This window comes from Labrus mixtus, chromosome 5 (genome assembly GCF_963584025.1).
Source record: "Labrus mixtus chromosome 5, fLabMix1.1, whole genome shotgun sequence".
In the NCBI taxonomy this organism is placed as follows: domain Eukaryota; kingdom Metazoa; phylum Chordata; class Actinopteri; order Labriformes; family Labridae; genus Labrus; species Labrus mixtus.
In genome coordinates this window covers 14,828,647-14,851,589 of record NC_083616.1, presented here as the reverse complement: position 1 = coordinate 14,851,589, position 22,943 = coordinate 14,828,647, and the positions used below count along the sequence as shown (strand labels likewise).

The window sequence follows — 22,943 nt, the reverse complement described above, 5'->3', positions numbered from 1 at the left end:
ACCACCATTCAAACAGCACACTGCTTGTTTCTGTTGTGTATCAATTTTAATTTACAGAACATTGTCAAATTGCATTACATTTAGTGCAAATAATAACACTTCTGATGTACAACTTAGAAATTTACAAAGTGTGTAGATTACTGACAAAATATCAAAATTAAAAACATTACATGCATTATGTAGCTGACATTGCTTGAAGATCTAGCTCTTTTAATGCTCAGAACAACATTTATCCAGATCCTTCCGACCCCTTAGACCTCTTAGACCCAAAAAATCGGCTGTTATATTCTCAACCATAAAGATCTACTGATTGCAAAACTCCCAACGGTTGATGGCATCAAACGCAATCTAGAGGAAATTTAAATCTTGAGGTATGATGATGTGAAATGCTGACCCTTTCCCTTGCCCTTCATTTAAGTGTAGATAAATGCACATCTGGTGGCTGTACAGTAAAGATAACCAGGATTTTCAGGGTTCATCCTGATGTCTAAGGCATTCTGGAGGCGGTAGTTTATCAGTCAACGGGCATGAGGCCACTGTACTGTAGTGTTGCAAGATAAATGCTATATGTTAGAGTATGATGGAGATCTTTTATAGATTATTTCTCACTCTTTTTCAAATGTTTATCTTATCCTGCACAGTAGCAGCAAGACTTTTTTTTTTAAACCTGACCCTCAGTAAATGATAGACATTTTTGCCGACTCATTAGGGGCTGAAAAAGGTGAAAAAAACAAAACGCAAGTTGTACAAAATGTATCCACTCAACTCTCAATGAAAGAGAGGAATCTTCACATCAGACACTAAGGCTGGCCTTTTTCAAACATCTGTCAGAAACCATGTGACATGGAGGTAAAAGACAGATAGCGTTGTAAATAGGCCCACACTTTGCATCTATAGACTACAGTCAACAACATTGATATCCAATCACTGATTTTCAGTTTAACTGTGGCAAAAATATTGTCCAACATGACTTAGAAAATACTCTATCTCCCTCTTCAGGTTTCCTTTACCCATTACTGTCATCATATTCAAGCATTAAACAGTCAATTCACATTTCTCACATTGGTAAACTTAGTCAATTTTCTCTGTACAATACATTGTGTCCATGGTGCTCTCCAGAAGCTACTTCAGCACAATCTAGAAATATAAAGATTTCAAAGCTTTAGGCTCAGACCCCCCCCCATCAAACCGCAGAAAGAGTCGTCGCTGAAGTGACAGAAGAAGTCAAGTAAGAGGAGACACTGTAGCACACCTTGTCAGTGCTTTTCCTGTCATTATCTGCTTCCCTCTCTCATGGTAGTTACTGTAGCAGCAGCAACACAAGTAGCAGGAATACTAGTGATCAAAGCAAACCCAAAGGAAGTCGAGAAGTATGTAATCATAAGAAATGTACAAAACAATTTACAAAAAAAGCAAATAATTGGTAACAACTATTCAAAAAACACTTAAGAAACTCTTCAAATGTACATACAAATGTGCCCATGACCAGCAGATGGTGTTAGGCCATTCAAATGTGGCTGGGATGACAAGTACTGATTAAAGCCATTAAACCAGTCCCTCCTACAATCAGATGTCCTGTGGGACGTCCTGAATGGTGTTATGTCCTGCATGTAGGAAGATTTAGCACATTCTTAATGACTGGTGAATAGGTTATAAAGTCTTAGAGAGCCATGAACAACGTAGTTTCTCCAGAGGGCAAGCTCAGCCTCCCCGAACCTGAAACAAGAAGGAAGAGTTTATTTAGCCTACCAGAAATTAAACTGAAATAAGAGATACTACTCATTGGATCTTTGGTTCATAGAGAACCAGCTAAGTGACACACCACCCATTAAAAGTGAGTACAGCGTACTAATCAGTTCATTCAATGATGTCTTTGAGGGCCTAGTTACCTGTTTGTGTTCAGAAGAGGATGGGCTTCCCAGCAGTTTTCTCCTGGACGTAGGAGGTGAAGCGTTTCAGGAACTTGGGGTACTCTCTCTTGGCCACGGCTCTGAGGACTGAAGCTGGAGCCCAGCCTCCAGGGTTAACTGCAACACAAAGAAAATCATCAAGAAAACTGTGTAAATACAAACTTACGATATTAAACTTATAAACCCAGAGTGCAGAACAGATTCAGCACACAGACAGCGGTCTAGGGGGCCCCCTAGTGAGACGCACATGGAATGCTTTTTTTCTTTTAAAGATTTCTCTGTTTCTGTCCAACTGCTCTTCTTCTGCAACAATATAAGGGCTCTGGATTTCTACTTCCTGTTTAAATCTCATGAAGTCAGGGGAGGGGAGGAGGAGTTCAAGCCTGACTGGCACTTTAAAACACAAGCATGCTGTCCTACCAGTAACTATGTAAACTACCAGCTGCACTTAAGACCAATTAACATAACAACATAAACACTGGCCGAGGTTGTTCTGAATTTTTCAGAGAAAGAGAAAAAAGTAGTTTCTCAGGAGCAACCTGACAATTCAAATTAAAATGATGATAGGCCAGCTAGACTTTGTTTTCTATCACCATGATATTTACATTTACAATTCTGGATCCATTAACACCAGATCAAATGACTCAACTTGTTTCATAGAAGGATCTTGAAAGAAATCTATTTCCTTGTAGATTAAGATTCAAGATTAACTTTATTGTTATTAAGAAATCTGTAACAACTTGACCCGTGCTGCAGCCATAAAAAAAGGACAACAATCAACATCATTCACGTCACACAGAAAAATTAAATATACATGTAGGCAGCAGCACGAGGCAGCCCGGGTCGCAACAGAGCAGCGCCACCTGTCACTCCTTCGCTCCAGAGCCAGTGACTGATTAAAACTTCAGAGAGCCAAATCAAGAAGACCTGACAGTTGTAGAGTGGTAGAGTCGCTGTGAAAAGCACTTAGAGTAGTCAGAAGACTAGAAAAGCGCTAAACAAGCCCAAGTTAATATACAGATATATGGACAGTCGTGAGAACATTTCTGTTAGCGAGGGCTTTTGCTCACAAACAAAGCAAATAAATTCTGTTTATACTTTTAACAGTATGCATTTTACTGCACAGAATGTCTCAATTATCCTGTGGAGTTCCCTTTACTTCTTTCTATACCAGTTGTGTAGACCTCGTATTTGTTTGATATTATCTACTCTGTTTCTTTTTTATTTGTTGCTATTCGTCTTTTTATTGCTGCAACTCTAGAGTTTGCCCTCTGGGGATCAATAAAGGATGATCTAATCTAATCTTTATGCAGACAAGAAACAATAGTTTGGCATTGACAGCAGCTTGGATGTTAACATTAAGGAGCCTGAAGGTATATTAGAGTTAGATTGATGATGGTAGAGACCCTGCTTCTGTATGCTGCTGTTCTTTCCCCCATGTATGTACGCTGAGATCTTCTCAGGCTATAAAAGGACCTTACCATTGGCAACGTAGGTGATCTTACAGAGGATGTTGTCTCTGCTGATTTCTTTGTCGCCCTCTGGTGGACTGACCAGTGTTTGGCAGATCATGGCCACATTGATTTTGGCACGAACACACCGGTTTGTAGGCTGAAAGGTAAACAAAAACATGAATGCATAAATCTCCAAGCAGCAAATAATATCACTTCAGTTATTTCAATCAGAGATGGAGGTTAAGATGTCTGAAACTATTCTTTCCTCCATTAAACACTTAATTGGGCTCTTCAATAAAATTTCAATTTTGGTTTAACCAAAAAATAATCACATTAAATTAATCTCCAATATTAAGTCCTAACTGGCAAATTTCCGTCATACAAGACCTTTCTCACTTCAATGTCAGCAAAAGCTTATTAAACGCACGTAATGATATTTTGTCACAAACAACAGCAAGCTCATTAAAACCCATGAGGTGTCACTTCATGTTGAACAGGAAACTTTCCATTACTGCAGTATGATAAGGAGGTATAACATTTTCAACTCTGACTGTTACCAAACATTTATGGATGTTTTTCTTATTTTTAAAGTTTTAAATGGGCTTGTCCTCCGATCATCACATGATTTTATCCAGAAAAATCACAACAATAGGATAACTACCAGAGCACAAACTAGAGGAGACTGTAATGTACCGATGACTACTGAACTTAGTCGTAAGGTGGTGTCTGTCAGAGGCACACACTCATTGAACAAATTACCAGTACATAACAGGGATTGAGACAATTATTAGACATTTAAAAAGAAACTCAGACCACTCGTGTTCTCATTCATAAAATCTGTCTCCTCTTCTGATGAGAGGGGGCTTCTGGTTTATCTTGCATTTTAACCAGCTTATTGTATGCATGTAACCCATGTGTTCATTTTGTTTGTAGAGTTGTTTGTGAACTTTTCTGTGTGCTGTCCTGTATTGGAAAAATGGTTTTATGTTTTTTGTAAGTACCTGCTTTAGGACTACGGATGATATTTAGATATTGTGCTAATTCGGCATATTTACACAAGACTTTCCCTTATGCTGATAAATATGCACAGTCCTAATCAATAAATAATAAAATAAGCAAAACATTAATCAAACACATTATTGTTGATCTCATCACAGTATGTGGTTGTTTGAAACATCTGGAAAATGTCACTTTATTAAACAAATTCTACATATAACAACAGGCGGAGCAGCAGGTTTGATAAAGAGTTGTATGTCACTAGTTGCTCACTCGACATGTTGCATGATAGTAATAAGTGTGGTGTAGTAACCTTACAGCAGCATTGTCGTGGTCCACAGAGAAGTTGCAGACGAGCCATGTGTCAGGATCATTTTCATTGGTTGCAAAGAGCTTCCTGATGGCTGACAGGTAGAGAACGTCTCTCTGTGATGCGGGCCACACTCTCTGAAACACAACCAGAGATCATCAGTTGGGCAGCAAAACAGGCTGCAGAATATTCGTGATCAACATGCTTCAGGAATGTCTAAACGCACCATTAAGTACACTCACCTTGTGAGTCTGATAAACAATGACCGCGTTATCGGACAGTGTTTCCACAACGTTGAAGTTTTCAATGGTGGCTGCGGGAGGGAGAGCTCAGTCGGGTCATGACATTAAAACAGAAAAATTCTAACTGTGTATTTAAGAAGCTGACTTCTTTGTGAACTCACTCTCCCAGTCCAATCGGACAGCTGTGTCCCAGAAGTAGTGGCACACCTCGTGTCCTGTCACCCCCTTCACAGCATGTGTTGCTTTGAGAGGATCCAGCACTATACCATTCTCCTCCACTTCTCTCCTGTACACCTGTTACACACAGCGCAATGGAAAATTAGATATGCACTACAGGACATGCACTGAAGGATTGTCTTAATTCTACCACAAAGCATCACTTAAGCTGTTTTTGGTTAAGAGAAAATGAAGAGGGCTATTATTGTTTAGAAAGGAATCATTTTGAATTCTTCAACCTCCTGGTGAAATTATTTGTCCTGCGTCTTGCTCTGTTCCTTTTTTTTTTAAACGTTTATGAGAATTGAATATTCACAGCCAGCGATCAAGGGGAAAGATTCACAAGCTGCTTCTCTCCTCTGTGCTTACCTTCATCTCTCCTTCTTCTATTACAAGCTGCCAGTTGGCATCTCCGCCCATATCCTGAAGAGAGTAAGTCATATGATTCTGCACCATCTCCTCCACCTAAAACACAAGACAGATATTGATTAAATTCTCTTGTTGGAGAGTGTTTTACTTCTCTGACCAACCTATTTGAGGACAAGCTTTAAAACGGGAGGAGAGAGAATTCGTTGTATTCGGTTGAATGATTTATAGACTTAGGCAATCCACACACCTGGCACCTGTGCTTGTACTTAATGAAAAAAAAACTTAGGAATTCCCTCAGGAAATAACAAAACCTTCTGTGAAGTTACCATATAAATATTAAACACTTCTGCTTGGGTTGTTACTTAACATCCAAAGAATGCATTAAGAACACATGCAGAGTCAGTCTGGATGCATGCCTGCTCGTAAGACAGGAAATGAAGTTTTTCTATATTGAAGTAAATCATTACACAAACTTATTTTTGGGGATCAGTGTTATAATGCAAGCGCTACATAATGCAGACAACCTGTCAGTCATTCCAGGATTTTCCATTTTGTCCTGTCAGGATTTGTTTTGTCTTGATGCAGAGACTAAAGCATGCAGCTAAATGGACAGGAAATATTAGTGAAATCCTGGAGAGACTGGTTAGTAGATAATCTCATGCTTTCTGCTCATGCTCTGTCCTGCTGCAGTGGGAAGCAGTAGGCGGTTGCATACCCGAGGAGAAACAGGTGCAAACTGTGGACCAAATACAGTACCTGTGTGCTGAACCTGTGAATGTCATCCGAGGCACTGACTAGCTCAACGGATGATATTGAAGAAGAATGGCTTTGGGGCTGTACAGCAGAAAGGAAGATTACAAAGAAAGGAATAAGCAACAAAACATTAAGAGGGTCGACAGCAGAAGTCCACAGGGGACTATCAGGTCCTACTGAAGATGAAGATGTTATGTAAGCTTTTAAATTACTGATGTAAGAAGCAGTAGCTGATTCTCTGTGTGATCAGAGTGAGAGAAAGAGTGGACACATAAAACAGGAGACAGCAAAAGCCTTATAGACAGACCAGACAGGTCGTAAGCTGACTAGAATGCAGACAGGAAAAATGACACACTGAAAATAGCAGCATTCAATAATCCTATATTAGAACAGAGGTGATGAACTTCAATGTGCATTAAAGAGAAAATAAGAAATGAGTTGAGCACCTTGGTGGCATATCTGTGTGTGCCGATCGTGGAGTAGGCGTCTCCCGGAGGCACTGGAGTCAGGCGAGGTATCCTCACCTTGTCTGACTGGCACTGAGGGACAGAGTAGGAGTATCAGAGAAAGTCAGCATCCGTGAGGAACGGATTTAACTGCTGTTCAGTTCATATTGCTTTTCCATGTTCCTTCTAGAGGTAATGTGTACTTATTTAATACGTCCCAAAGGGAAATGGAAATGTTGATTGTGCACAAGAGCGCATCACACCTGCTCTTCTATCTTGTCCTGTCTGTCCAGTGCAGCTTCCACCGCATCAAAGAACTCGTCCTCATTGATCAGACTGTTTGGCCCCTCCTGAGGAAAGATAAAGTTGTCATCAATATAAGCATCCTTTGCAGCACTGAGAAAGGTGCAGAATTTATTTAAAAATCAAATGTTGATATGGGACATAGCAGGAACAAGTCAAGACATCATTTCATGTATCATCAGCTGTTTGGAATTAGTTCATGTCATGTCATCTAACCTCGTAGTCAGGACCTCCGTAGTGTGACTTCTTCTTCAGTTCATTCATTGCAGACTTGTAGGCATCTTCTACCCTCCTCCTCTTCTCTAACTCCTGAACAGAGAGACAAAAGTGTAGTGCTGAGCATCTCGGACACATCGTAAAAACAAGTTTCCGAGTTGTAAAATGCACATGAACGCCTGCTCAAGTCGGAACAACAAGTCGGAAAATAATTGGGTGCCGACTTCCCGACTTGACTTCAGAATCGTCATCAAATGGGGGACAAAATATGTTTTGTCAATGTTAACATACTTTTTATTAATTCAAGTATTGAACATCAACTTTTTGCTAAAATATCACTTTTAACAGTTACATTTCACCGATCTTCTTCGCAGTATCAACGCTTTTTTGTTACAACATTCCGACTTTCCAAACTGAAATCACGTGAACACAATGAAAAACGACTTCCCAACTCGGAAACTTGGACCACCGGAGCAGCACATGAATGCAGCAAAAGACAGCATTTCAGTTGGAAAACCTATTGTAATATCTGTGCTGCACTTAAAGGAGATCTGATCTATATTTAGACAACAAACAAAGGAATTCAGCGTTAGTCACCAAGCATCTTTATGTGAGTGACAATACTCCTCAAATCAGATTACAGATAACAGAGATCCAAATAAAGGAGATGAAAAGAGGTCAGACAATTGATGAAAACTCTCCACTTCATTCAGCTGTGAACACTCAAACAGGTTTTACGTCATCTCTCATTCACTACCAGAGGGAACTTCACACAAACAGAAATCAACAGACTTCTCCTACTGCTTAAACAATATTTTCTAAAACACACAAACTTTGAAAGCCACCTTAAGTATAAAGTCTGCCTGAAAGCCACCTTAAGTATAAAGTTTGCCTGAAAGCCACCTTAAGTATAAAGTCTGCCTGAAAGCCACCTTAAGTATAAAGTCTGCTTGAAAGCCACCTTAAGTATAAAGTCTGCTTAAAACAGCGACTGAATCAAAGCCCTATTAAATGTATTGTGTACACTGAAACCACTTAACTATGCAGAAAAAAGGTTCATGATTCAGACATTCTCTATCCACACTGCAATAGACATCAAGCAAACAGAGGCAATTCAAGGTGACAGTATACAACAATATTGACTAAAACAGTCGCTCCTAAATGTTTAAAAGGGGAAAAGAAACCAGACGGAGACAATCAAACCACACTACCGGTAAGTCTACAGAAAAGGTGTGAACATGTAACATTAGGTAAAAAATAAACAGGAGGTGATCCTGTTGACGGCTGTGTTTAAGCAACCCACAGGAAGAAACCTACTGTGAAGAAGAGACTGCAGGTCTGCAGAGGGATCCATTTCTGTTTCTGGTATTTGAGCAGTTCTGTCCCCTTTTGTAGCGAAGGCCTCAACAAATTGCACCATGAAGTCCTAGAAGTCATTTTTCAGATCCTCCCTATGTACTCTCTCAGTCTCAGCAGAAGAGTTTTTTTTTCCTTTGAGCATGTGTTCTATTGCCTTAAATATTTCTATTTCCCTACTCCACATTGGCATCTAAAGTTCACACACACACATAACTAAGATAAGATAAAGGTAGTTTCACTCGAGCACTCTAACACTAACTGAAAACACTTCCCGGCTTTAGTTGGTTTTTAGGGTTGGGCCTTTACAAAAGGAAAAAAAGAAACTGGTTTGACAACATCAGCTGAGCTGATCAGCAAGGAAGCACAAGGAGCTGTGAAGAGAATACCTTTACAGACACACAAAGCTCTCTAGATAAAGCTAAATCATTGGCTGAAAGGGTTGTGAGGAACTCCAACCACTCATAACCACCGAAAAACAAAAGGGGAGGGGCAACAGGTGCAATTGTGCTTCTGGTAAGCAAGCTGGACTAAGAAAGTTTCAAGATATCTTGACTGTTGTAAATGATGGATAATAGAAAAGTTTCTTCCCAGTTTTATAGCAGACTAACTCCATTTTGTGTTTTTAACAATATCTTGATTATGGTTAAAATCACCTTCAAATAATGCACCTCAATGTTTCTAACTCAAATTATAGAATTTATAACAGTTCAAATAAATATAAAAAGGCAGATCTTTGGAACTGAAATAAAGATAAAGATAATATCTTTAAAGATAACAATTATAAGATGCTAAAAAAAGGAAATCAAGGCCCATCTAACCTGTTCATTCATAGTTTTTTTTTTTTTACAAACAACTGGTGGGTTTTACATGAACAACAATTTCAATGGCACCACCATTAGATAAATATTTATTCTTAAAAAAACTACCACTGCACATTTTGTGTTATACCATTACCGAGCTGTCAGTGTCACCATTAATAGCTGTCTGTTTCAACATATTACAGTCTGGGTTCAACCTTTTGGCAGCAGTGTTGCAACAAAACCTCGTCATCTGAACAATTAGCTCCTCAGCCTGTGGCAATCCATTCAGCAGGAGCTGCTGACACACCCACTCATGAAACTGGTTCATATTGAAATAACACTTTGTACACAGACGTCACATACATTCATTTGAATCAGTATATGAGGAGAGCGAGGCCGTACCTTGTCCACTCTCTTTTGCCAGCTGTCCTCTCGTTTGACCATCAGCTCGATGCAGTGAGACAGGGTAGAGAGGATCCCTGCTGTGGTGGCCTTGAAGGTGATGGCCTCACCCTTGAAGTCTATCCCGTTCATGCCTTTGGGACTCGTGGGAGGAAACACTGGCACAGACAGAAATGAAGAAACGACTGAGTGTGACAGCTGCCCAATGACTGGATTCAAAATTTACATTCTAGCCTTTAACTTGAATGGTGAATCAGATATTACCGCACACAGACATGTTAGAATCGACTCTGAATGGTGGGTCAGGATCTTGAGTTTAACTCACATTTCTCTTTGCTGCCGTTGTTGTTGTGATTATATTCACCGTCAGGTCTTGTAGTGTTGGGGAAGTCATCTTCGTCCTCTTCCACTTCTGTGAAGAAAACAACATTCTTAGATTTATCGATTTTCTATCCGTCCAGTGAGAGAATATCTTAGCATAGATACCTAAACATGGACATATATAAAATTGAGCTTAACCACGTAGAAACCTGTTTGACGGGAATAGCAAGCGTTTATATGATTAGAGTTACTTGAGCTAGCTACTAACTTTTCTTTCCTGGTTATCTGTTGACAAAATGTTCCAATAATACATTTTTGAATCACACAAAGGTCCTTAAACTACAAGTTCTAATAAGAGAACACGTTTAAAATAAACAGGATTTTTTAAGACATGGTTCTTGCTCAGATGTTAAACATCCCACAAACAGCCCAGTAAGTGGATAAAGATTGATGCTTCCTTTCTCAATTAGTCTACCAACCACTCTCCTTCACCACTCACATCGGATGAACCAAGTTAAAAAGCCCCACATTAATTAATCACTTCCTTTCCCAGAAAACATCAGAGTCTATTTGTGATGCCACATCCACAGTGCTCTATAGATCAGATCTGTTTTTCCTACTATATAAAGCACTAGAAAAGTGAATTTATGCCAAAGATTACCTGTGTCTCTCTGAAATTCATCCTTGGAGACAACATCAGCACAGGAGTCAAAGTACTTCTGCAGGGTGTCTACTTGTCTGCACAGAATGTCCCGGAAGGTTTCCATCTCTGCTAGCTTTTCACGCAACCTGTGCCCCTTCTGAGCAGAGAGAAAATTATGGGTAGAGAGATGCTTGGCTGTCAGGGGAAATATTCATGTCAAGTGTTTTGTATCAACCAGGAGCCACGGTCATGGTGAGAATAAAGTACCCTGTAACCCTGTGGCGTGCATGTGTTGTGCTTTTACCTTGAATGAAGATGTGGATGTTGCAGACAAGGCACTGGCTGCGGAGGTGAGAGACAACATGGAACCATGACGTCTGAGACTGGTTTCTGAACCGTAGCCAGACTCGGCCTGACATCAAGAGGGAAAAAGAGAAAGATAAGATATAGGTGATGAAGAGAGCCAAAAAATATGAGGAGGGAAAACAATCAGTGGGTGCATGGAACAAAAAAATCTCAAATTAAAAAAGGACAGACTGAAGCTCATAAAAACTAGCAGTCAGCTGCACTGAGTAATGCTGAGCTCAACCGCAACAGGACCTACACCTACATAGACAAACAGTCTTTTGTAAGGGACGAGGGATGACAAACAGAACCCGGCATAAAACCCTCCAGCAAAACTGAAACTCCTTGGTTGTGTAACAGTGTAGAAATAACATTTGATTCCGAAGAGAAAATACAGAAGACAAAAATACTGTAAAGACGTATTGGAGTATGAAGTGCACAACATGGCTTGCATAAGATCCAGTGTGTAACCGGGCATTAGGGAGGGGTTGTGACTGCATTTGTTCCATTAAACATATGTCTGAGTGAAGCCTGGGACTGCCAACTCAGCACAGCAAGAATATTTGATTATAAAGTGCACATCAAAATTTGCATGCACAGCTAGCACCACAGTTCAGCAATCTTTTTTTGAAACACACACAACGTGACAAACCACATTATATTCACACAAGGGCTGGGAAATTAATCAAATTTCAATGATGATTTTGGCTTCCCAAAGATTACTGTGCCGCATTAGCGCCACTCTTAAGAGTACATCACCACTACCTCAAATACATAGTTCATTCATTTTTGTTAACTTGTCATTTTTGTATATTTATCTTTTTTTCCACTTAGGTATCACTTCATTTCTTGTTTTTCACAATTGTTCCGAATGTTATAATGTTAGTTATCCAGATGTTGTCAAATCAATGAGTAATCATGCTTCATAATTGTGATCTCAATATCAAGCACATGAATGCTTATTATGATTTTTGCTGACTGGAGCAGCCCAACATCAGACACTGTATTCTAGGGCGGGGTGGTGGCCTGGGACCTCAGGAGTCGATTGTGATACTTTGCAGTAGTACATTATTTACTGAACATTTAAAGTGGAGCTGGGAAGTAAACTTGCTGTGTTTGGTTTTCTTTCTTCTGTTGACATGTTTTATCAGTCTTCACTGAGTAGCTGAGGTACACTCTAGTCTAGGAGTATGGTTTTTATTTTCACGTTTAGTCTAAATTTCTAACTCACAAATAGAGCTACGCAAGACCAGGGAGCAGTCAAGTGAAGAGGCAGTCAGGTGATTCATTCAAGAGGGAGCACACATGCATACCTCTATTAGAGCGGACTATGAGTGCCTGTGAACAGCTGATTCATAATCTGTTCCAGCAGAGCGGGCCAACACCAAACACAGTCTGTTTGCTTTTAAAGGGTGCAGTATTTTTTTAAATCCATACAACTTCATAATTTCTGAGATGCTAATATATACGTAATACCTTCAGGAAGTTAAAAAGTTGAGTCTAAAATATTTTCTCTCAATCGTGCAGATTTACATGCAGTAGATTCAGTAGTCCACAAATTAGGATTGTATGGATAATGTGAGAATTATAATCAAAAAGTCAAAACATTCTAATATTCATATGAAACACATCGAGGGTGTGGACAAAATACCACGACCAACACAAAATTAAATGAAGTAACAAAAACCAGCTATAAAAAAAAAGGCCTAAATTCATTGAGCAATAGTTCATGGCCCGTTTAAAAAAGAAATCAGGCTGGACTGTAACTCGCTGATCGAACTGCTGCAATGCAGATATTTTTCAAAAATAGAAAACATTCCAGAAACAGTGGAGCGGCTGGAAATAAAGAGCTGTGTGCACGGTTAGTTATTTTGAATTTCAAATTGAGGTCAATGATTATTCAGACTTTGACGAGAGGTTGTCAAAGTGCTTTGGCTTCAGTGTGTGACAGGATGAGTCTACACACATTCATATTTTGATACCTATAAATACGGATTTGCTATATTACCTGCTCAACTCAACTCAGCTTTATTTATATAGCACTTTTCATTCATCAGAAAAGAACAGAATTGAAGAGAAAGAGATTAAAACAATAAGGGAACGTAATAAATTTTTTAAAAAGGAGAAAAATTGACTTAAAATGATACAAATGAAAAGTAAAAAGTAATAATAAAATAAAATCAATTAATTATGTGTTAATAACACATGCTCTATTAATACACTACACAACAGTGTGATTTAAACTACATAACCTCAGGTGTTCATATATCTTGATTTACTGCCTACAACATGTCGAGTCCTTGAACAAACACACTAAATGTGTTAATGTTTACTTCATGTTGATCTTTTGGCACCGCCTACTCTTCAAACAGCTCGGTACAACAGTTTTTTAATTGACACGAGTACATAAACATTTGACAAATAGTGACTAAAAACTGTAATTGGAACACAATCAAATGTTTGCATTTGCTCTGCTTTGTTTCTTCCAACAGCTTTCAGGCAGAGGCAGAGAGGCAAAGCAGAGCGCTGACGGAACATGAAGGCCAGTTTGTGACAACAACAGAGAGACTGGCATCTTAATGCAACCAGCCAACTCAGTCATGCAAACATGCCAAATAAGCATCCAATTATACACAACACATGAAAGGGTAACTTCTGTCCCAGCTTTGTGATGGTAATGAGAGTTTAGAGTAAGCATACACTTAGTACTTTAACACAGCTTAATTATGACCGCTTGAAAAACACATTCATGAAATGTTTCTTTTAAATAAAAAAAAATAAGTTCAGCACACAGCCATGCATTACAAGCATAATTTCTAACAAAAATGTATATTTCTTGCATATTTATTATTTATATTTTCTTTACGATTTACTGACATGCAATGAAGTTCAACACTCAGCCAGCCCATCAGAAAGACGACACACTGAACGAAGCAAATAAAAAATAATTCTGTATAGAAATGAGAGCAAAGATGGTTTCTCTCTCTAATGGGTCATACCACAATGATGACATGCAACTGAAAGTGACAGCAAGCAGCAGCATGGCAACATGCTATAAGCCCACCATTTGGCCATTCCAACACCCAAGGCAGAGCAGGACACTGCTGCAGTCCCAGCAGTTAGCTGGCCCCAACATGGACCTCCAAACACTCCCGCTGCTCTGACAACTGTGAGGCTTAAATTCAGTAGACCGTTTCCCAGACACACCTCACTGAGGAACAAAAGGGAAGAGGAAGAGGTGGGGAAGAAAAGCCATACAGGCTCTGCTTAGCGCACCAAGTGAAAGAAAGCAGCAAGGAGCGAGGAGGAGGAATAGCAAAAAGTAATTTTCTCTCTTGCAGCCGAAGGAGAGACAAACACCAGCTGTTCACATGAAGCTGAAGAAACAGACGGAGCGAAAAGGATGAGTCCTGTCTTTCCTCTGCAGAGCGAAGCAGGTCTACTCCCATTCAGATCTACCGCAGAAACACACATGGATTCAAAACACACACACACACACACACACACACACACACACACACACACACACACACACACACACACACACACACACACACACACACACACACACACACACACACACACACACACACACACACACACACACACACACACACACACACACACACACACACACACACACACACACACACACACACACACACACACACACACACACACACACACACACACACACACACACACACACACACACACACACACACACACACACACACACACACACACACACACACACACTCTTGCTTCCTACAAATATCAACATCAGCACACACCCTGATATGTGAAACCTTTTCATCTTGTCCATTTTTCTGTCCAACATCCATCACTGAGCGAGCTGTGACTGTTTGATTGTTAGAGCAAGAGAGGTGTATAAATGGGTGCATGCATGTATAAATTACAGAGCCAGAGTCCAGAGCTGTCTGGAGCTGTTTGTGTGATACAACACTAAGGTACCAAATGTGGGCGAGAGAAGCAGCCCACTGTATGTTATGACAGAGAGAGAGAGAGAGCTAGAGAGAGAGAGAGAGAGAATGTGAGTGACAAAGAGGCAGAGAGACAGAGAAAAAGAGAGAGGGAGGAAGGGGACAACTTTCCTTCTGCTTTACCTCTAACTCCATCTCCCTTTTTGTCCTTCTCATTCTGATTTACTGATATCCCATTATGAAACTATATCTAGGTCAAGAGTGTTTGGACCAACAATCCTGAAGATGTGGCTGAGACACTGAGTAAAGGGTGGCTGAGACACTGAGTAAAGGGTGGCTGAGACACTGAGTAAAAGGGGGGGGGGGGGGGGGGTTCCTTTTTCTTTCCCACATCACCCCTGTGAATCCTACAGAATGGAACAGTCCTCTCAGTATGAAGTTTTATGTGTCCCTCTTGATTTTTTGTAGCTGTGTGAACGCTCAACTAAAAAAATAAATAAATGCATTATTTATCAAGAGCTGCACTTAACGTCCCCACAGTGAGCACGACTTTTTCCACCACCAACACAAACACACCCACACATAAAAACACAAATGGCCTTGCACATAAATGGTTCCAAATCTTCAGCAAAATAAGAGACTGTTAGTACGGATATGTAAATGGTGAGCGGATTATTAGAGGCATTTATTATTAGAGGCATTTAAAGGTGTAACTATGTTTCATTAGACCTCTAGTAAAGCACATTCATAGTTGTTAAAGTTATGTAGTAACACTACAGTCATTTTGAAAACAGTATGAGTGTAGCTGTAACAGAATGTGTAACACCTTCTAAAGTCATTTAAAATGTTAAACTGTAAATCTTCAGTAAGATTAATAAGTGTTATAAGAGGCTAGTGAAGGTTTTAATATTCATTTGAGCACAGTTCAAACACCTACTTGAGCCTGCTACAAACACGTTATTTAGACAGAAGATAGATAAGATAAACCTTTATTTAACCCACAACCGAGATCTTTAAAACATAGACAGTTTGTTTTTTAAAGCTGAATGTGATTTGAATTTGATATTACTATATCTTCTTATTTATAAGCAAACAGCAATATAGAGCTTGGTTGTAGGCCAACATAAATGTTATGTTTAAAGGCTGTGATTTTACAGTATCGTCCTTGTCCACTGTATCTTATCAGGATACACACAGCCACGTCTCACTTAGTAGTTCATAAATACCACACATGTATCAAAGCTGTCCAGGAGGAAAAGGGTGATTCAGGATCCGTTTCTAAGTTTTACTTGAGTTTTCACCCATGCTCTATCCATAACCCCTTTAGCTTTTTTCTTCACTCCATTTCTTGTTTTTTTTTGCTGTATGTGTGTGTAGTATTCTGTGAAGATAAATCTACTGATACTTTAAAACTGGTTAATGTTCTATTCGTCACAAAACTTAAGTCTTGAAAAATGTAAACTAAATCAATTTGTCTGGATCAGAGAAAGTAACAGCAGTTTTCAGAAAAAGGAATAACTATGAAACAGTCTATTCAATGATGATTATATGTACAGACAAATATTGGATTTAGACCGTTTCATAACTAGTTAAAGAGTACTCATCAAAGGTTTGATAACTAAGAACCAATGGGGAAAAATCAGAATTATTGTTGTTTTTTTAAAAGTATGCAGGAAAGTGAGACTATCCTAGGATAGTTGTCAGTAGTCAGTGCATTATTGAGTCTTGACCATAGGTCTTGACACAAAGAACAAAGCAGAGAAACCGTGTTTAACATTGCATGTTGCAGGTTCTTATTTGTCCACTTGGGGGCAGCACAGAGGCACACTAAAGCAATGCTGCAGGTAGTTCTGCACTAAGCTAACTGAGGTTACTGTAGGTCACAGTCCAGACATTGCCCTGAAAACTCTCATGCTGTTGTTAATGGACTAGAGACCTGCAGTCACTCTCACTCAATTAACATGCCAGCACACAGTAGCTAGAACAAAACCACCTTTTAGTTGAGAAGTAAGCCTATTGAGAATCGACAGGATAGTGACATTTTTCAAGGCCGGTATATTTAGGGTGGTCTCAGAGTTTTTAACGCTGAATAAACAACCAAGAAAACGGCATTAATAAATGAATGAATACAGGTTTTTTCAGATCACTTGTGTAGTATATCATTTGCAATATATTTGGTTCCTACTCCCATACAGATATTTTGCCATTTCATAAAGAATCAGTAAATGTAATATCATAAAAACAGATTGTCATCATAAAAGAGAATACATTGTAGGTAGAGTATTTTGTTTTCTGTGAGCAAATGCAAAAAAACAAACAAAAAAAACACACAGGGTTTACTATTGTATAGTTTAGGGATAACCAAACACAAAGTGAACTACAAATTCAATGAATGAACTACAATAAAGTCTTTTACACACTTTATGTTGAGATGTTTTACAAGATGGCAGCTGCCTGGTATCTGATGACAGGGGATACCCCAACATCAACACTTCACTCCTCAGATTCCTCACATTCCCAGGGGGGAGGTCTGTGTGTGTGTGTATGCTGTGAGTGTTTGAATCCCAGCCACACCCAGCTCCCTGAACTCAACAGATAAATCCCGGTCTGTTCAGGAGAAAAACATTCTGACCTTAAATTGAACCTAAATACCTTAAATACTCCAGCACACCAATGTTTTCAGTAAAAAATAAGGAAAGTAAAAAAAAAAGGTAAATTATTTATCGTGACCTAAGGAATTCACACAATATAACATGTTCATATTCTTGACATACACCAAGAAAATCCAAAAATGTGAGCTCAACAGGGACTACATTTTCACTATTCTTGTCTGTCTTTATGTGCTGCCACTGACAAGAGCTGCTAAACTCTTTGTCATTGTTTTTATAGCAATGACAATAAAGATCACTTCTGTTCCGTCGATTCAGGGACACTGAGAATTTATAACATTGACTTATTGATTATCAAGGTAACACAGATGACCTGCTTTCAGCTCGGCAAAATTCCCATGAATAACTTAATCATAAGACAACATGTATGACAAGCAAACGAGGGTGTAAAGTGAAGAGCGAGAGAAATGTAATTGAAAGAAGAAAAGAAGAGAAAAACACATTTAACTCACCTTGTGCAGCTCTATTGACTCAATCCACTGAAGTCTGTGCTCGGGATCTTCAGCTCTCAGGTACCAAACGCTGTCGTTCACACTCATGTCAAAACGACACTCGTCAAACTCATGAGGCTGCAGAGAAAGAGAAGAGGGCTCATGGTCATTGGGCGAGGTGTGTGAGTCATGTGAGGACATAGTGCCACATCTGTTCTTGAAAACCAAATAATGTTAATATAAAATCAATAATACCATTTTCATTACTGTGATTAAATTATAATGCAAAAAATTTAACTATACTGCTTCTACAGTTGTCTCCCTGTTTATGACATTTGCTGACTAGATATGCCATATTGTGGTCACACATGGATTCCATCATCCACAGAAAAGCGTCTGCCTCCCAATAAACAGGCATTTTAATTAGAAACTGATGTCCTGTGTCTGTAGGCGCAACCTTAAATGACCGCAGCAGACAGAGATGTACAAAAACACAGATTCTTTTAGCATGGTTTGCCTGAACCTGGGTCATCATAACCTTTCCTTCTGGTATTGGGCCAAATCATTCAACTATTTCACTCGCTCGTTCTACAATGCACCCCTCCCAACTCCAACCATTGACTGCCTTAGGCACCCAAACACGTGCACCTAAGAATTCCCTGTTTCCTCTGAGATTGGAATTTGACCACTGCACTCAGCTGAAGAGGGATCTGCTCTGCAAAGGTTCCCGAGAAGACCTAAGGCACAGTTTACTTGAAGCTTCTTCCCGTTTTTCTCCTCAGCTGCAACAGGACTGAAGCTCCTCTGTCAGCTGACATAACCTCATGTCGCAAAAGTTTAATTAGATTTGCTGAATGGCGCTCATGTGCTGGTTTCTTTGCTGCCAATGACAACCGCAACAAACACTCCGACGCTGAACATCAACTGTCAGCCCGGTTAACAAGCCTTTAAACTTTAAATATTGGGATCATATTTCAAAGTTTGCATACCTGTGATGCAGACAGGTTGAGAGTTTTCACTTACTCTTAAATGCTTCCCTTTACAGTGACAGAAAATGTTTCACCTCAGATTTTAACATCAAAAATGCCCTCCAGTATCCCTTTAAAGGAGGGTTGTGCAGCAATGGTAACCTGAAATGCATCCAGGCATGTTGCCATTACTGGTTAGAGAAATCCAGTTTATCTTACTCTGCTGTATCAGACACGGCTCATAAACTTCTGCTTTACAATCCAGTTTAAAACTCTTTCATTTGAGCACGGACAATCTCATTCCCCTTGCGTAAGCATTACTGAAGATCCATGGTGCACTGGCTTTTTCTGAGTAAAAGATTGTGGCCTCTTAACTGTTAAGAAGAGGAGGTTATCAAACACTGACAGTAATAGTTCCCAAAAGACGTAGAAGATTTCTCCTTTCTCATAAGATTGGAATATGTTTCTCTTTGTAATGAGGGGTAACTATATTCATAAACAAACTAGTAGTCATTCATACAAGTTTATTCTGAACAAACACAGAAATGAAAGGATTAAACCAATGAACTGATGTGAGCTTTTCATAACTGTCCTTGCCCTATGCGAGGAATTTTCAGAAAGTTACATTTATTGCAGATTTTGCTTCAGGAAGAAAACAGTCTGGTGTGCATCAGCAGACACACAGTGTATAACAGACTGATGTTAGGCAAGAAGAGAAACAGAGGCTTGTGTCTGCATTCCTGGGCCCTCATACCTCTGGCTTCAGATATTTTGGAAGAGGGGAGAGGCAGTAAGATGAGGCTCATGGGTCATGCTACTGTAATTATTACAGAACCTGTGTACACCCTTAGTACTATTAAACAATTAGAAAACACTAAATGTCTCGTAGGTCTCCATTCAGGTTAGCACAAACACAGGAACGCTGACAAAATGCTCTCTCAAATGAACACCCTCACGGGAGGAAACTAACTGTAATCTCTCATGATGTGGTTTTAATCTGGTTTTGAATCTGAATAATCCTATTGCACAAATCACAGCAAAACCCATTTGTTTGGCCTCAGTACTTGGTGGCAGTATGCTCAGAGTGAATAAATAACTAGGGTGTGGGATTTCAACTGGTCTGCACAGGGAGAATACAGGTTAGAGCTCTACAGTATGTGTTGAATTTCAATCTTAAAACCAAGATAAAAAAACCAGTTTAAGCAACCTGTGCACTTACTGCGACGGAGGACAGGTATGAAAGTATTCTCAAATGACTACTGGAGCAAGAATGCCTTTCTCTGCTGAAGTAGAGGTCACTTAGTGATCTTAATAAACTCATTACCGGTTAATGTTTACCTTTCTATTTTGAGGAACATGGACTGAAGACATAAAGTGCAACTCCGTGCTATTGACTGGGAAAGAGGGGATCAAAACAAGACAGAGAGCCCTATTTCCAGGTGCACTGATGCAGAAAATGAGCCCTGGCAGGGTTGCTATTTTTTTGTTGTAAACTTTGCGGTTTCAAATACAACACAGGTGGTAAGCTCGCAATGTTTTTAACACAGCAAATAACCAGCAGCAGAGTGATGTTCGCCCCTCATAACAAGGAATACTTACTGTGATGACAGCCTTGCTGAGGCACAGGGACCCCCTGCAGCCGTACTCCCGCTCATCTTCTGACTTGTAGTAGCTCAAAGTGTTGTTTTTCAACACGACCCATCTGTCCTGCCATCCGTGTATGTAATTTGTCCACTGTACACACACACACAAAAGGTATAGACTTTGAAGACAAACGCGAATTAGCACCATGCAATCAAAAGTTCCTCCTAAGTCATTTGGATGCAGGATTTCAGCTTTTGCGGCTCACTGGGAAAGTTTGAGATTATTAGTGTGTTATTAGGGCACATAAGGATGTTGTCTCTACAGTAGAACACAATGTAACATCACAATTGGTTCACCTAATATTACCTTGCTTAAAATGCCTCCGAGCTCCACAGGCTGTCCGGATTCAGGGTCCACATCCTCATCCGAACCAGACGATGAACTTTTCTCAGACATTTAAATTGAATGTTTAAAAGAAACCCTGAAACTTAAGGGTATCAAGAGAAGCACGTAGACTAGTTCAAACACTCCCGATCCGAGCCTGCAGACAGCTTATTATTTAACTTAGCGTGTATGTCGGCGAGATATGATTAACTAGCCACTAAGTGAGCGCATGTTTGTCGATATTTATCTTGAAACATTTATTCTGTCTAGATTATCTTGCAGCAAGCTGTTCCTGAGATGACAGCTGAGTCTGAACTTCTCTGTTTTTGCGGGCTTTGTTTTGAAACTGACGTCGAATACCGATGAGACTAGCTAGTTAGTGTTAGCTGTCAAACGACGCAACTAGCTATCAACAAACTTGAGACTATTATTGTTAGTTGTCTGAGCTGCATTCGTTGAGCTGATAGTTATCGACGAGAAAGGCCTTTGTCTTTACGCTGCACCTCAACTTCGAGCTACAAATGCCAAGCAGCGGACTGTTTCCCTCCTTCGGTTCCGCAGTTTAGTTAGCCGTAGCGGAGGACTGACTAGCTCGTCTTCATTCAGGTCGAGGGGGAGGAGCTACAGCCACGCTTTACTTCAGGTCGAGGGGGAGGAGCTACAGCCACGCTTTACTGTGACGCGTCAAGCTAAAGACTGGATCACTGTTATCACTGCAACAGCGGAAGTTGTACATTAAAATAAAAGCATCGTGAGTAACAGGGTAACTGCTGGATTACTTTTTATTGAGGTGTGACTTCTTTAAATATGGATATTTATCCATATTTAAAGTCTCAACGTATCTATACACGAGTTTAAAGCGTGTGCGATTAAAAATACCAGAAATAAAAGTATGTAGATGTTCGCTACCTTACCATAACATTGCAATCAAGAAAGCGTAGATGAATAGAATTGAATAGAATAGAATTACTTTATTGATCCCAAACTGGGAAATTGTGGCGTTACAGCAGCAGGTTATCCAACACACAATATGAGTTAAAAAAAACAACACAATGTTAGCAAATCTAAACACAATATAATATTAAATACAAAGTAAATAAGTACTAAAAGATATCAAACATAAGAATGTGAATATATACAACCAGGATTTCACTAAGCATTACTAGTCTTAAATAGGAAGATTAAATATGGAAGCTTGAATGTAAATGTGCAAAAACAGAGTCGTAGATGGTTATAGATTAAATATGGAAGCTTGAATGTAAATGTGCAAAAACAGAGTCGTAAATGGACATTATTGACATAAGTGTGCTTGTCTTGGAGAATATGTAAAGGATAAAAATGCATTATGGTGTTTTTTTGGGTGGAATAACATTTTCATCTAATATGGTTGTAATAGAATTCGTCCCTCTGAAACCCTGTAGTTGTGCTGCTGCCTGTCTTAACCAGGACGCTCTTGTAAAAAGAGATTTTTAATCTCAATGAGACTTTTCCTGGTTTTAATAAAGGTTAAATAAAATAAAAAATAAAAATCAGTTTAATTCTTTGAGATTTCTGCAGTATTTCCGAATGTGTAGTTTCTGTACAAAAAGTAACTTGACTCATATCAAACTATGCCAAAGGTCAAGTTTGTGCTTAGAAGTCATCTGTGGACCATTGTGCACCTTTTTACATTGCGTGTACTTTACTCCGATGATAACACCAAAGTCTAGGTTCATGAGGTCTACTTCTTATCAGAAAGAAAACCTTGAAGGAGGTCATGAAGTGGAGAAGGAAATATCTAAGTTTCGTCGCTCAGTTATAATAATATTCAAATACACTATCTTCTTCAGAAATCACAGCACAACAATGACATAAAATATTGAATACGTCTTTATAACT

The 22,943-nt window shown here is 39.4% G+C and overlaps 1 protein-coding gene across 3 annotated transcripts; it reads right to left on the bottom strand.

Moving 5' to 3' along the window:
• Positions 1–24: 24 nt before the first annotated feature.
• LOC132974162 (ceramide transfer protein-like) lies at positions 25–21,676 on the bottom strand. Of its 3 annotated transcripts, XM_061038011.1 has the most exons (18): positions 21,048–21,673; positions 20,697–20,831; positions 18,151–18,267; positions 11,045–11,152; positions 10,759–10,897; positions 10,102–10,188; positions 9,777–9,934; positions 7,216–7,308; positions 6,960–7,046; positions 6,697–6,789; positions 6,254–6,331; positions 5,498–5,593; positions 5,074–5,206; positions 4,913–4,983; positions 4,679–4,807; positions 3,392–3,521; positions 1,890–2,027; positions 25–1,716 (listed from the first exon to the last, which is right to left on the bottom strand). In XM_061038011.1, exons 1-17 carry the CDS (start codon positions 21,135–21,137, stop codon positions 1,900–1,902), a joined length of 1,872 nt encoding a protein of 623 aa, XP_060893994.1. In that variant the 5' UTR covers positions 21,138–21,673; the 3' UTR covers positions 25–1,716; positions 1,890–1,899. The 3 variants fall into 3 exon arrangements, 2 of the variants coding, with proteins under 2 accessions (XP_060893994.1, XP_060893995.1); XM_061038012.1 differs by lacking the exon at positions 6,254–6,331 and having other exon boundaries at positions 21,048–21,672; XR_009673100.1 differs by lacking the exon at positions 25–1,716 and having other exon boundaries at positions 4,674–4,807; positions 21,048–21,676.
• Between the last annotated feature and the right edge of the window lie 1,267 nt (positions 21,677–22,943).